Here is a 15,229-nt window from a genome sequence, read left to right as displayed (position 1 = left end):
GGGTTTCACCATGTTGGCTAGGCTGGTCATGAACTCCTGACCTCAGGTGATCCGCCTGCCTCAGTCTCCCACAGTGCTAGGATTACAGGCGTGAGCCACCACGTCCGACCTTGCATTTTACTATATTTCCCACATTTCCTGCAATGAACATGTTATTACTTCTATAATCAAAAAAAAAAAGTTGATTTAAAAAAAAAAAAAGAATAGAACAGAGTAGAGAACAGGTCCTCAGGAGCCACTGCTAGCTCTAGGGCACCTTACCACTTCCTTTCCCGATGGCATTTTTTAACCAGGTGGCTCCATTCATGTTATTTGAAGGCTCAGGAAGGAAGTGAAACTGCCCAGAGAACCCTCTCCAAGTGGAGCGATGAACATCACAGCTTCTGCTTTGCAGGTGCTGCCACTTCTGAGTCCCAGCAATTTGTCTCATATTCCTCCTCGGGAGTGGCTCTGGATTTTTCTTTTTCTTTTTCTTTTTTTTTTTTTGAGACAGAGTCTCGCCTTGTCGCCCAGGCTGGAGTGCAGTGGTGAGATCTCGGCTCACTGCAAACTCCGCCTCCCGGGTTCACGCCATTCTCTTGCCTTAGCCTCCCGAGTAGCTGGGACTACAGGTGCCCGCCACCACGCCTGGCTAATTTTTTGTATTTTTAGTAGAAAGGGGGTTTCACCGTGTTGGCCAGGATGGTCTCGATCTCCTGACCTCGTGATCCGCCCACCTTGGCCTCCCAAAGTGCTGGGATTACAGGTGTGAGCCACCGTGTCCAGCCAGCTCTGGATTTTTCTAGAAGTCACCATAACCCCTGGAACACACTCACCTGCCCAGACAGCTGAAGATGGTTGCCTGAACAGGATGGCAACCTGCCCAGAGCTGTGGCGGCAACAAAATAAAAGTCAGGAATCAGCTTTCTTCCAGGAAGAATATTTTTTAATGGTTTAAAAATATGTCTGTACAAAAGCAGCACTGGCATTTGGTGCTTCTGGTCCACGGGTGCTGCGTGTCTTCCAGGACTAACTCTGTGGCCAGTTGTACCTGAAGCCTCTGCAGAGACAGTGTAAAAACAACAGTTATTTCTTCTGGGTTGGCTGGATGTTCTCAGATGGTTTACAAAACGGTGCAAACCTTAATCATGCAGAACAGAGGGAGAATGGCTTGTTCAGGGGCCCCCGAGAACTCGGCGGCCCACCAGAGTTGGCTGATCTGAGCAGCATCTCGAGAAGGCAGACCTGTTCTTCCTGCCCCCCGGGCAAGTCCCCTAACCTCAGGGTCAGCTTGATTATTAGGATTTTATGTTTTTAATAAAAACATTTCGCCAGGTGCAGTGGTTCACACCCGTAATCCAAGTACTCTGGGAGGCCGAGTTGGGAGGATCAACTGAGGCCAGGAGTTTGAGACCAGCCTGGCCAACATGGCAAAACCCCATCTCTACTAAAAATACAAAAACATTAGCCGGGCATGGTGGCAGGCACCTGTAATCCCAGCTACTCGGGAGGTTGAGGTGAGAGACTTGCTTGAACCCAGGAGGCGGAGGTTGCAGTAAGCCGAGATTGTGCCACTGCACTCCAGCCTGGGTGAAAGAATGAGACTGTCACAAACCAAAACAAAACCAAGTCAAACCACTCTTCAACAACAAGGATAACCCATACGTGCTTACTTTTTCCTCATTCCTAATAGGCTGGTCCAGGAAAATTTCGTAACTATTCACACCTATTTTCCCTGAGGTGACCCCAGGAAACACAGTAACTGGAAAGCCAGGAACAAGGGGCATCTGAGTCCTGGGGCGCAGTGCCTGGCTCTGTGATGTGTGGCACAGAGCAAATCACGTCCCGCCCTTGTTTTCCGAGTGGTGAGAGGGACCTGGCTGTGGGAGGTTCTCTGAGGCATCCTGGTTGAAGACCCCTGGGCACTCGATCCCCACTGACTGCACCATGCAGGGCAGGTGCTTTTTCACTGGGCTCCCTGGGCCACACCGCCATCCACCACGTACCTGTCTGACTTTCCCGTCGGAAAGGACATGCTTTTGTTTCCCACCGACTGTTTAATTTTTTTGGCTGCAATGAATTTCTGGAAAGAAAAGAAACCGTTTAAGCTGGGTAGGCACCTTGACCACAAGATACACAGAAACACACACCTGAGCTCAGGGGGCCAAAGATTCTAGCAGCACAGGTGTGACTTTAGATTCCCTGCGAGAGGACGTTTCTGTGTCTCTGAAGGCAAAGCTGCTAGGATGCGCTGCAAGAGGAACAGGAGGGCCCCAAAGCAGCCCTGTCCCCGCGCCTGTGGAACCTGCAGCCATGCTGTTTCCCTGGCACCAGCACCAACACCCACGTGGGGCGAATGCAGGCTTGTGCTGGCCCCAAAGGGGGTGCTTTTGGCCTGCAGCTGTGGTTCCCATGGTAGCAAACACAGAATAACACCCTTTAAAACCACACGCCAGCTTTTACAGCCTCGTTTTATGAGTTGCCGGGGTAGCTGACGGGTATTGCCCGCGCTTGGGAAGAAATGAGGTGAGGAAAAAGATATGCAAAGGAATGGACTCCTGGATGGGCCTGTCTTCTCAGCAGAGGAGGAGGTCAAAAATAGGTGCCACGGGCGTGCTAAAATCCTCCAGGAACAGTTCTTACCTTGCCAGAAGGGGTCTGTTTATTTGGATCAAACTGAGAAGCAGCTTTGGATTTGCTGTTTCCTGCAAGGTAAGAGATGAGAGAGACCTGCGGTCAGGTCAATGAGTTACCAGGCATCACAGGCTCACAGCGAGGCCGGGACCACGACACTCAGGCAAGCCTTGGCTGTCAGAGCGCAACCCCTGTCACAATGAGGGGCTGCGGCTCGTGGCTCATGTAAATGAATACATGGTGATCCTGGTCCCTGTGGGCAGTCTGAAGACCAGGCCTGTTTCTCTCGGCTCTAGTCGCAGGGACGTTAGGGGCAGGTGGCTACAGCAGTGGCCCCTGCACATAAGGAAGTCCATTCTGATCTCTGTGCTGGGTGATGCCGTCAGGAACTCGGGCTCTGAGGCGACACTCCTGTATAAAGGGCCACTGTGTGGAATGGCCTCTGCGCTCTCTTTTCCAAAGGAGCATGTTGTGCCAAAGGCTGCTCGAGTCGGGAATGCCATCTGGAGCCCCTTCGAAGCAGACAGACTCTCATAGCCCCAGCACCCATAGGGGTTCATGTCATAGGTTTTGAGATTTTTCAACAAACAAAATCCTCAGTGTGTGTGTGTGTGTGTGTGTGTGTGTGTGTGTGTGTGTGTGGAAGAGAGAAAGAGAGAGAGAGAGGGTTTATGGGCACAAGTTACAGTGAGGAAGGATGGAGCCCTGGTCACAATGGAAGTGACAGGTGATCTTACTAACCCACCATGGAGGCCACCAAGAGAGTGAGCTCCAGTGGAGGAGGTGGCAACGAGGCTGCAGGCGACTGTCCACATTGCCACGGCCTCTCTGGACTACTCCAACAATTCCTGGCGAGCGCCATGCCTTGCGCAGGGCTCACTTGGCCCCTACGTTGCAGTCTCTTTCTGGCTTCCTCCCCTCTCACGCACACAGATGCCCCCCTATGGGGCCCCAGTACTTCCTCACCAGCAAAAGCCTTGAAGTCTGACTGGCTGTAGTCATAAGGCGTAAACTCTTTTTCTGGCGGCTCCAGGTCCTTTGGCTTCTTGGAAATTTTGAGTCGTTTCTTCTCTTGTTTCTGTTCTGTGGTCCTTGGGTCACTTGTTGCTCGCTCTCTCTTCTTTGCAGCATTTTCTAGCTGTAGATCAGGAACAGATGTGGGGGAGGAACAGGGAGACACATGGGAGAGGGAACCCCGCCGGCCTCAGCAGTAGCTGGGATCCAGCTGCCTAAGTGGTAAGAAGAACTGTCAGTGGTGGGAAGAGGAGCTATGGCTGGAACTTCGGACCAACACTCAGGGTCAGCTGAAACCAATTCCTCACTGGACAATGACATGAGGTCATTTAAGAAAGGCAAGCAGGCCAGGTGCAGTGGTCATGCCTATAATTCCAGTGCTTTGGGTGGCCAAGGTGGGAGGACTTCTTTAGGCAGTCTGAGACCAGCCTGGGCAACATAGCAAGACCTCTATCTCTACAGAAAAATGAAAAAAAATGTAGCCGGGCATGGTGGTGCGTGCTTGTAGTCCTAGCTACTTGGGAGGCTGAGGTGGGAGGATCGTTTGAGCCCAGGAGTACAAGGCTGCTATGAGCTATAATCGCACCACTGTACTTCAGCCTGGGCATCAGGGTAAGAGTAAGACCATGTCACTATTTTTTTTTTTAAAAAAACGAAATTAAAAAAGAGGTGAACTGAAAAGAAGTCAGGACTTAATATAAAGCATAGGGCAAGCCCCTAAGATACCCAAGGAAGATCCTGACCACAAGGAGGGGCATCGTTTTTCAAAGGAAAAAGGAGAAAGGCTGGCACGTACCGCGACCTGCTGTCGGACGGAGATGGCCTGTTCTGCTGCAGCTTTGCACGCCTCCTTTGCCTGTTCCCGGGCAGCTGCAAGGGGGAGAACTGTCTCTGGAGTTGCTGAATCCAGCAATCACCCTCCTCCATCTCCATCCTCCTCCGACTTGGCCTAGCCACAGGGGTTGTCATGGCTGATCCCTCCTCCCTCGCAGCTCCCTGGTCCCGCATCTCCGCAGGACAGGCTGCCTCAGGGCTCAGGCTCAGGTGCGCTGTGCACCTTCACCTACACTTGAGCTGATTCTCCCTGGCCCTGGCTGCTCCTGTCCTGTGAACCCAAATGCTCAGTGGCCTGTGGACCTGAGGGCGTTTAACAGGATCATCACCATCACCATAGTGGACAAGCTGGCTCAAACCAGCTACTTCGGCTGCCAGCAACTCCAGCTTTCCAGCTGCTCAGGACAAAATCTTCATCCAAGACTCCCTCCTTTAGGCCGGGCGCAGTGGCTCAAGCCTGTAATCCCAGCACTTTGGGAGGCCGAGACGGGCGGATCACAAGGTCAGGAGATAGAGACCATCCTGGCTAACACGGTGAAACCCCGTCTCTACTAAGAAATACAAAAAATAGCTGGGCGAGGTGGCGGCGCCTGTAGTCCCAGCTACTCGGGAGGCTGAGGCAGGAGAATGGCGTGAACCCGGGAGGCGGAGCTTGCAGTGAGCTGAGATCCGGCCACTGCACTCCAGCCTGGGCGACAGAGCGAGACTCCGTCTCCAAAAAAAAAAAAAAGACTCCCTCCTTTCTCTCACCTGCCACATCCACCTCATCCTCAAATGCTGTCAGCTTTGCTACGGGACAGATCCAGGCTCTGATAGTTTCTCGCCACCTCTTCTGCTCCCACGCTGGTCTCAAGGCCACTGTTCCCTCTTGCCTGGGCCACTGTCATGTCTCCTCTCCCTTCCTGGGTTCCCATCCTGTCGCCTATCGTCTGCTCTTGACACAGCAGCCAGAGGGCCACATGTCAGTCACTTCCCACCCTGTGTCTGCTCAGCACCCTCCTGGCTTCTGAACTCAGAGTAAAAGGCAGCATCATCCTGTGGGCCCCTGCTGGCTCCTTCCCCATTTCCTGCTCTTCTCTACCCGCTCTGCTCATGCAGGCCCACTTGCTGCTGCTGAGCATGCCTAGTGAACTACCCTCAGGGCCTCTGGGCTCGCTGTGCTGTGGCTCCAGAACTCTTCTCTAGCTCACTGCAGGTCTCGTCAATGTCACATTCATTAGACTGCCTTCTCCAACCACCGTCGAGACAGCTACAGCACCCCCCCAGCACTCCCCACCCATCTCTCTGCACAGCACCTGCTGCCATCTGCCAGGATAGACACTGATTGGCCACCATCCCTCAGCAGAAGGGAAGCCCCACAGAGCAGGGGCTGTGCCTACTTCATTCACAGCCGTATCCAGCACGTGGCTGAAACAGCTGATGTGCAACAGCCGTCCTTTAACAGCTGACTGAGTTACAAGGAAGTGAGTGCTACCTGTTTGCTCAGCTGCCTTCTTCTTGACAGTTTCTTTAGAGTCTTTTTGTACTTGCACCTGGGCCAGCTTCCAACGGTTGCTGATCTATAATGAAAGCAAATATAACAAAAAAAACCCTCCAAAGTCAGCCACCCAAGTCTGTCTTACTTTTCATGAGATGATGTAGGGCAGGTTAACCTAAGAAGTACACACATTCTAAGTCATAAGTTTCAAATCTAAGGGCATGAAAAACAAATTTCATGCTGGCTTTATTGCTAAAATCGCTATTAAGGGGGACAAAGTGCTACTGTCCTCCAGGCACTGGGCCATCCGTCATCTCGTTCAATCTCTCTGTAACCCTGGGACAAAGGTACTGTCATCACCCTCTCTTTAGAGATGAGCAAACAGGCTCGGGGAGACTAAATAACTTGTCCAAGGAACACGGTCAGTAAATGACAGAGGCAGACTCAAGGCTGGGCTTCCACAAGTCTGCTGTGTTTCCTTATGACACCCCACTGACCTATGGCGTTACAACACATGGAGGTGACACTGGGCATAACACACGGGACGTGCGGTTGTTCAATGTGCCACAACCCATCAGAGGAAAAGAGGAGAGGAGGCAGAAGCCCCACCTGATTCCCCATTTCTTTTTTTTTTTTTTTTTTTTTTTTGAGACGGAGTCTGGCTCTGTCACCCAGGCTGGAGTGCAGTGGCCGGATCTCAGCTCACTGCAAGCTCCGCCTCCCGGGTTTACGCCATTCTCCTGCCTCAGCCTCCCTAGTAGCTGGGACTACAGGCGCCCGCCACCTCGCCCGGCTAGTTTTTTTTGTGTTTTTTTAGTAGAGACGGGGTTTCACCGTGTTAGCCAGGATGGTCTCGATCTCCTGACCTCGTGATCCGCGCGTCTCGGCCTCCCAAAGTGCTGGGATTACAGGCTTGAGCCACCGCGCCCGGCCTGATTCCCCATTTCTAAAAATAGCAAGCTAACTCAGGGACAGGGACAGGGCTAGGGCCAGGGGACCTGTCGGTTTTGCCTAACACAAGAGTTCTGCTGCCACACAGAGGGAGCCAGTCACTCATGTCATCAGAATAGAGGCTTCCTGCAGGGAAGAAGGAGGCTGCGAACCATAGTTCACGTGCTGGCTCCCGGAAATATCTCGAGGGGGTCTAGGGGAGGTGTCTTCTCATCCTTACTCATAATGCTGGTAAAAACAAGCCAGATAAGTAAGATAGAGTGTTTTAAAATTAAAGCTGTCACCTTTAAGATCCTTAAAGTAACAGACATCTGTAAAAATGCATCAAGCTGTATACTTAATATTTGTGTACTTTACTACATATAGATTAAACCTCAATTAAAAAACCGCAAGTGAAGATTTGTTTCTTACAAGGTTTCCCAGTGCTTTTAAGAATCTCACTGAAGTTCTGGACCCTTTCCCTAGAAACAACGCTAGAAAATAAAGGGCTTTTGCCTTCATTGTCAGGGGATTCACAGATGAGATGGACTTGTCTACAACAGAAACCTGGTCTGAATAATTAGGAAATCCCCTTTTCTTAGAAAGTCTCTTTTAGGGCCAGGCGCAGTGGCTCACGCCTGTAGTCCCAGCACTTTGGGAGGCCGAGGCGGGTGGATCACCTGAGGTCAGGAGTTCGAGACCAGCCTGGTCAACATGGTGACACCCCATCTCTACAAAAATTAGCCGGGCATGACGGCAGGTGCCTGTAATCCCAGCTACTCGGGAGGCTGAGGCAGAAGAATTGCTTGAGCCTGTGAGGTGGAGGTTGCAGTGAGCCGAGATCGTGCCACTGCACTCCAGCCTGGGTGACAAAATGAAACTCCGTCTCAAAAAACAAAAAAAAAACCAAATAACAACAAAAAAGTCTCTTTTAGAACAGGTGACAAGTCCACTTACTTCATAGATTTTTGTTGATGGATCGAACTTCGCTGCCTGAGAGACGGCACGGTGTCCTAGTGAGGGCAGAAACTGGAGGAAGGAAACGGCTATGTGAAACGTTGCTGGGAACGGAATCTAGGCCCACAGCGCAGAGGTGCTCAGATGGGGGGCTGCTGGTGCCATGTCAGCGTCTTTGCCTGGACACCAGGGCAGCTGACACACTGGCTTCAGAGGCTTCCTTCCCAGGTGAAAGCATGTACAGCTGTAGGCATCTCTATATATCCTGTCAGCCCTGAGTACACAAAACTACGACTCACCATTCTAAATGGATTTTCAAAGGACTCCATGATGTTCTGGGCTTTTTTCTGTGCAATTGTCAATGGACCCTTTTTATTGTCTTCAGCACTAGGTTCCTGCAGGGACAGACAAAAAAATGATCACTAATAACCATGATCATCTGTGACATCAAGACGCAAGCAAGTCAGCAATAGTGAATAGTGATTTTTTTTTGTTTTTGGAGACAGAGTCTCGCTCTGTTGCCCAGGCTAGAGTGCAGTGGTGTGATCTCTGCTCACTGCAACCTCCATCTCCTGCATTCAGGTGATTCTCCTGCCTCAGCCTCCTGAGTAGGTGGGATTATAAGCACGTGCCACCATGCCCGGTTAATTTTTGTATTTTTAGCAGAGACCAAGTTTCACCATATTGGCCAGGCTGGTCTTGAACTCCTGACCTGAAGTGATCCACCCGTCTTGGCCTCCCAAAGTGTTGGGATTACAGGCATGAACCACCGCATGCACCCAGCTAGTAACAGTGATATTAATACCAATGGCTAAGGCTAATTTTTCATGCACTGTCCTATGTATAAGGCGTTGTGTCTGCAACAGCACCCAGTAGCATTTCAATATCAATGTGCTGGATCAGTGAATTCTCACCATGTCCTCATAGCCTATGTGGTGGTATTACTCGCACCACCTTACAGAGGAGGAAACTGAGGCCTACAGAGGTTGTGACAGTCTTTCAGAGGCTTGCAGTGAATATGAGCAGACCAAGGATTTAAACCCAGCATGGTCTGGCTCTAGAATATGAGGTCTTAATTAATGCCTGAAATTTATTTTATGTATGTATGTATGTATTTTTTTGAGATAGAGTCTTGCTCTGTTGCCCAGGTTGGAGTGCAGTGGTGTGATCTCTGCTCACTGCAACCTCTGCCTCCCCGGTTCAAGCGATTCTCCTGACTCAGCCTCCCGAGTAGCTGGGATTACAAGCATGCACCACAACCCCCGGCTAATTTTTGTGTTTTTAGTAGAGACAGGGTTTCACCATGTTGGCCAGGCTGGTCTCAAACTCCTGACCTCAGGTGATCTGCCCACCTTGCCCTCCAAAAGTGCTGGGAGCCACCGCACCATGCCTGAAATTTAATATTACATACCTTTACAGGGAATCATTGAAATTATGCAACAAAATGCTGCTTCCAACTGGGTTCATAAATATGTGCTATCCTTTTGCTTCATTTCTAATTATGCCCCTCTGCAACACAGATTGTGGGGAGACCACAGCCTCCTTTACCCCAAACAGCACTTCCATATCAAAGCAGCCCAGAGTTCATGCTAACATGTTTAGCTAATAAATTACCTTCATGACTCAAATTAGCTCTGAGGTCAACTAAAGCACCTCATATTTTCTCATTAACTGCTAAAGCAAGGCCCAATCTAGATTTATGAGATTAAGTTAAAAACAAAAGTCAAGCCCGGGCCACATGGTGAAACCCCATCTCCACAAAACATACAAAAATTGGCTGGGCATGGTGGCACATGCCTGTAGTCCCAGCTACTCGGGAGAAGGCTGGGGCAGAAGGATTGCTTGAGCCCAGGAGGCAGAGGTTGCAATGAGCCAAAATGGTGCCACTGTACTCCCACCTGGGTGACAGAGTGAGATCCTGTCTCAAAAAAAAAAAAAAAAAAAGCCGGGTGTGGTGGCTCATGTCTGTAATCCCAGCACTTTAGGAGGCTTACGCAGGTAGATCACCTGAGGTCAGGCATTCGAGACCAGCCTGACCAACATAGCGAAACCCCGTCTCTATTAAAAATGTAAAATATTAGCTGAGTGCGGTGGCGGGTACCTGCAATCCCAGCTACTAGGGAGGCTGAGGCAGGAGAACGCGTGAGCCAAGATGGTGCCACTGCACTCCAGCCTGGGCGACAAGAGCGAAACTCCATCTCAAAAAAACAAACAAAGGCCGGGCATGGTGGCTCAAGCCTGTAATCCCAGCACTTTGGGAGGCCGAGGTGGGCAGATCACAAAGGTCAGGAGATCGAGACCACAATGAAACCCTGTCTCTACTAAAAATACAAAAAATTAGCCGGGCACGGTGGCGGGCGCCTGTAGTCCCAGCTACTCAGGAGGCTGAGGCAGGAGAATGGCGTGAACCTGGGAGGCGGAGCTTGCAGTGAGCCGAGATCGCGCCACTGCACTCCAGCCTGGGCGACAGAGCGAGACTCTGCCTCAAAAAAAAAAAAAAAAAACCAACAAAAAAAAAACAGACAAAACAAACAAACAAAAAAAGTGAAACAGCTGGGTGCAGTGACTCATGCCTGTAATCCCAGCTACTCGGGAGGCTGAGGCAGGAGGAACATTTGAGCCTCAGAGGGAAAGGCTGCAGTGAGCCATGATTGTGCCACTGCATTCCAGCCTGGGTGACAGAACAACATTGTATCAAAAAAAAAAAAAAAAAGGGTTTCAAAAGCGTTCCTCTTCTTCACTGAAAGCACACATATGTGATGCTGGGGTCAGGCAGGAAGCTACGGGCAGTGCACATTCTACAGTTCGTCGGACAGCACACCTACGCCACCCAAGATGGGCATCCAGGTGAACCGTTTTTCCGCAGCCATCGCTGCAGCTTGTCAACAAAGTCCTGCTTGTATGTTCTCTTAGCGCAAGCCCTCCTCCTACTAGGTGCTGTTCGACAACAGGACGTCAGCCTTTCCCTGAAGATTTCTTCACACACAGAGCTCAGAGAATCCTCCATCCACGACCCCAGACCACCTCCTCCAGAGTGGTCAGTGTCACCTTGCTCATCGGTCTCTGTGCCTCTCCCAGCACTGCTGGGTTTTGCTCTCAGCGTTAGTCTTCGAGTGTAAGCAACACTCCAGGCAGACAACTTGCTGGATAAACCCAGTAAACCCCAGGGGGTCCTCATCACCTCAGTGAAGTTTCCGTGCTACTCACATTAAATAACGTGATGACAGCTCTGGCAATCAGGCATGTGGTACCCAGCAAGTTATCTTCTTTTTCTTCAGGGAAGAGGCTCGCCTGCTTCTGAACTGGCACAGATCCTAGAGGAGCAGAAGATAATAAGGTCAAAGCCTACAGAATTTTATTTTGTTTGTTTATTTTTTCTTTTTGAGCTGTAGTCCCCTAGGCTGGAGTGCAATGGCACAATCTTGGCTCACTGCAACCTCCGCCCCTTGGTTCAAGTAATTCTCCTGCCTCTGCCTCCTAAGTAGCTGGGATTACAGGCATGCGCCACCACGTCCAGCTAATTTTTGTATTTTTAGTAGAGATGGGGTTTCACCAAGTTGTCCAGGCTGGTCTCAAACTCCTGACCTCAGGTGATCCACCCGCCTCAGCCTTCCAATATGCTGGCATTACAGGCATAAGCCACGCCTGGCCAAGCATACAGAATTTGAGACAAGGTAGCTGTGCCCCAACCTCTTCAGGACAGTCAGGAGGGCTCTCAACTTTACCATTGGTTGGGATGATTGGATAGCCATCCGGAGGGGCATGGGAGCAGTCGTGAGGTCCAAAGAGAACATTCTCCAATCTCTGCATCAAAAAGACACCAGCAGGCTGGCATGTAAAACGTGCAAGCCAGCAGTAGCTTTCTGCCAGCTGTCAGCACAGGCCTCTGTCAGAGGTATACTTGCACTGGCCGAGACTGACGTCTTCCCTCCCGGGGAAGAAAATGGATCCGACACTCTACCTCGGCAATGGGCAGCGGTCCGCTCTTCTTCACTCCGGCTGCAACTTCAGACTAACAATAAAAACAAAGAGAATTGGGGAAAGTTGCCCAAACGCCTCAAGTCCAACCCCCAGTCCCCAGCGCTGACTGTGTTCCTTCCCCAGCCTGTTTCTCAAGAGCCCGGAGGTTTTCTTTCCTCTCTTCACTCTTTACAGTGCCTGGCACGATAATTATTTGGTGCTCAATAATTACTTGTAGAATGAAAGAATAAAGCTCTTTATCATGACTAAGCACAATAGGAAGGATTCCAAAGAGCTTGAAAAAGACTCTTCTCTAGTAATCAAGGTCTCTCTTTACTTGGACAAAGCACAAAGCTTACAAAACATTTTTAACATAAAAATTGCAAATGTGGGGCTAGCAGGTGGCTCATAACTGTAATTTCAGCACTTTGGGAGGCCAAGCTGGGAGGACGTCTTGAGCCCAGGGGTTCAAGACCAGTCTGCGAAACACAGCAAGACCCATCTCTATAAAAAATTAAAAAAAAACTGAGCTGGGTATGGTGGTGTGTGCCTGTGGTCCCAACACCACTTGAGCCTAGCAGATGGAGGCTACAGTGAGCCATGATTGTACCACTGCACTCCAGCCTGGGTGACAGAGCAAGACCCTGTCTCAAAACAACAATGACAAAAAAAACCAAAAGAAAACTGGATGCCATTGTCATCATTTGCTATCAAGTCCCATCAATCTTTTCCTCTGATGCTTCCTATACCTGTTTTTTCCCTTCCAGTCTGTGATTCCTCACTTATTTAGGGAGCTATCACTTCATATCTGGGCCACTGCCAGGCTCCCAAAACTAGCTCCCTCTGCTGAGGTCACCACTCCATCTCACTCCACCAGATTAACTGCCTTAGAACAGTGAATTGGCCCAGTTACCAGACAGTACTTGCTGCTGAATCATCAAAGCTAAGATCATAAAATAAAAAGAATGAGTTTTCATATAAATAAAAAGATAGTTTTCAACTATCATAAAAAAAAAAAGCAGCTAAATTTATCAAGATACACACACTGGATTTCCCAAGCCCTATTATTTCCTTAGGGTTGTTTAGATGGATACCAGCTCATGAATCTAGGCAGCCACAAGGAATAAGATGCTAGCAGAAAAAACAGGTCTGCTAAGGCTGGGCGTGATGGCTCACGCCTGTAATCCCAGCACTGTGGGAGGCCCAGGTGGGCGGATCACCTGAGGTCAGGAGTTCAAGACCAGCCTGGCCAATATTGTGAAACCCCGCCTCTACTAAAAATACAAAATTAGCCGGGGGTGGTGCACGCCTGTAATCCCAGCAACTAGGGAGGCTGAGTCATGAGAATCGCTTGAACCCTGGAGGCAGTGAGCTGAGATCGTACCATTGCACCCCAGCCTGGGCGACAACAGTGAGACTCTGTCTCAAAAAAAAAGAAAAAAGAAAAAAGAAAAAAAGGCCAGGCGCGGTGGCTCACACCTGTAATCCCAGCACTTTGGGAGGCCAAGGTGAGTGGGTCACGAGGTGAAGAGATTGAGACCATCCTGGCTAACATGGTGAAACCCTGTCTCTATAAAAATACAAAAAAATTAGCCAGGCGTGGTGGCATGCACCCGTAGTCCCAGCTACTCAGGAGGATGAGGCAGGAGAATTGCTTGAACCCGGAAGGTGGAGGTTGCAGTGAGCCGAGATTGGGCCACTGCACTCCAGCCTGCAGACAGAGCGAGACTCTGTCTTAAAAAAGAAAAACAAAAAACAAAAACCAGGCTTGCTAAGTTAGGACCCTTCAGTAGAAAATCTTTTTTTTTTTTTTTGAGACAGAGTCTCACTCTGTTTCCCAGCCTAGAGTGCAGTGGTATGATCTCGGCTCACTGCAACCTCCGCCTCCCAGGTTCCAGCGACTCTCCTGCCTCAGCCTCCAGAGTAATTGGTATCACAGGTGCGCACCGCACACCCGGCGAATTTTTTGTATTTTTAGTAGACACGGAGTTTCACCATGTTGGCCAGGCTGGTTTCGAACTCCTGACCTGAAATGATCCATCCATCTCAGCCTCCCAAAGTGCTGGGACTACAGGCGTGAGCCACCAGGCCTGGCCACAGAAAAGCTTCTTACCTTGAGCAGGGGCATCTCTCGAGCCTGCTGGATTAAAAGGTGCATTTCGTTGATCTGCTGCCGCACAAGGGGTGGCACTGGGTTGCAGCAAGCTATGATGCCCTGAGGTTCCCTGAAGACAAGTAAGAACACACTCAGTTTGTCACTCAGAAATGCAGCCCTCAAACACTTCCAGATAAGAATAACGACTGGGTAAAGCCAGGGTAGCACACCTAAGCTGAAGCTACAGCTAGGTGACTAAGGAAACATTGATGTCAGGCCAGTCTAGGCCAACTTCTCCATGTGTTCTTTGCAACACCAAGCTTTAAGTGGATCCCTCTTGGAGCCTGACTCCTGCAATCAGGGAGAGCTGGAAGTAAGTGCCACAGCACTATGGATTCTCAATTCCGCAGGGGGCAACCAATGGGCTGTGGATTTTGATTCTTGCTTATACTTCAATCAAGATCACAAAACGTTTAAGATCATGAGCTGCTTGAATTTGGAAGAAAGTATAGATGAGAGAATCTGGGACGTTTTCTTCCCTTGCAAGTAGATGCTATAAGGCTCAGAGACTTAAAATGAACTCAAAACTGAAGCATAATCATTGAAATGATTCCAGTTCAGAAGTTTTAATTCTTAAATGGCAGCCTGAGGGCAGACATTCTATATTCCTTTGACTTGCTACCTTCCAAGCTTAGAGCATTAATCTCCGAGTAAGCAGCCTTGGGAAATAGCAACCAGAAAAGCTTGATTTTGAAGAACATAAGATCTACTGAGAAAGTCAGAACATACTAATCAGCTCTCAGACTCACTTAGGCAGTTCTTCAGCTATTTTCAGCATCATGTGGTTTGGCAGTACATATCTGGAAAAAAAAAACCACACAGACACAGTGGGAACACATTACATTCAGCCAGCAAGTTCCATTAGATACTGTCACATCGGGGAAACAAGCAGCTTTCATGGCAAAAGAAAAAAGTCCATTATTTACCTGTTATTAGATCTCCTCAGTCTGGAAACAAGCATTAAAAGAATCTCTAATTCTTACCCGTAACTTTCATCTTCCCTGCGAGCGGTTTTATCCCTCCAGGCAAACAGCAGCTGAAAGGCTGTCAACTGCTGTGTATTAAGGTGCTTCTTTTGCTTCCTATAGAGTTCAAGGTAGGACTCGTCCGTGAAGATAGGTTTGATGAATTTCTACAAAGTATTAGAGAATATTCAAAATCAATGGGAATCAAAATTGTGCCCTGGGCTCTGCAAAACGTTTGGCTCTTTTCATGAATTTAATGAGCAAACCTAAGAACTAGAACCTGGCCAGACACAGAGCCCGAGTGTCGCGGTCTGTGTGACTGTG

At 49.5% G+C, this 15,229-nt stretch overlaps 1 protein-coding gene across 3 annotated transcripts in view; it reads right to left on the bottom strand.

The window, feature by feature from the left end:
- Window positions 1-903: 903 nt before the first annotated feature.
- Window positions 904-15,229, bottom strand: part of EXOSC10 (exosome component 10) — a 29,836-nt gene continuing 15,510 nt past the window's right edge. For 2 of the 3 annotated variants that reach the window (XM_077974319.1, XM_001103741.5), the window contains exons 12-25: window positions 14,924-15,072; window positions 14,690-14,740; window positions 13,899-14,010; window positions 11,787-11,837; window positions 11,551-11,629; window positions 11,033-11,139; window positions 8,125-8,220; window positions 7,826-7,897; window positions 5,936-6,020; window positions 4,424-4,497; window positions 3,580-3,751; window positions 2,623-2,684; window positions 1,986-2,062; window positions 904-1,039 (exon numbers count right to left, since the gene is read on the bottom strand). In XM_077974319.1, coding sequence (XP_077830445.1) covers window positions 1,009-1,039; window positions 1,986-2,062; window positions 2,623-2,684; window positions 3,580-3,751; window positions 4,424-4,497; window positions 5,936-6,020; window positions 7,826-7,897; window positions 8,125-8,220; window positions 11,033-11,139; window positions 11,551-11,629; window positions 11,787-11,837; window positions 13,899-14,010; window positions 14,690-14,740; window positions 14,924-15,072 — 1,218 coding nt within the window. In that variant the 3' untranslated portion in view covers window positions 904-1,008. The remainder of the gene's footprint in view (window positions 1,040-1,985; window positions 2,063-2,622; window positions 2,685-3,579; window positions 3,752-4,423; window positions 4,498-5,935; window positions 6,021-7,825; window positions 7,898-8,124; window positions 8,221-11,032; window positions 11,140-11,550; window positions 11,630-11,786; window positions 11,838-13,898; window positions 14,011-14,689; window positions 14,741-14,923; window positions 15,073-15,229) is intronic. The other variant, XM_077974316.1, reaches the window with a different exon arrangement.

Source organism: Macaca mulatta, chromosome 1 (genome assembly GCF_049350105.2).
Source record: "Macaca mulatta isolate MMU2019108-1 chromosome 1, T2T-MMU8v2.0, whole genome shotgun sequence".
Lineage (NCBI taxonomy): Eukaryota > Metazoa > Chordata > Mammalia > Primates > Cercopithecidae > Macaca > Macaca mulatta.
This window is presented reverse-complemented; position numbering and strand designations above follow the sequence as displayed.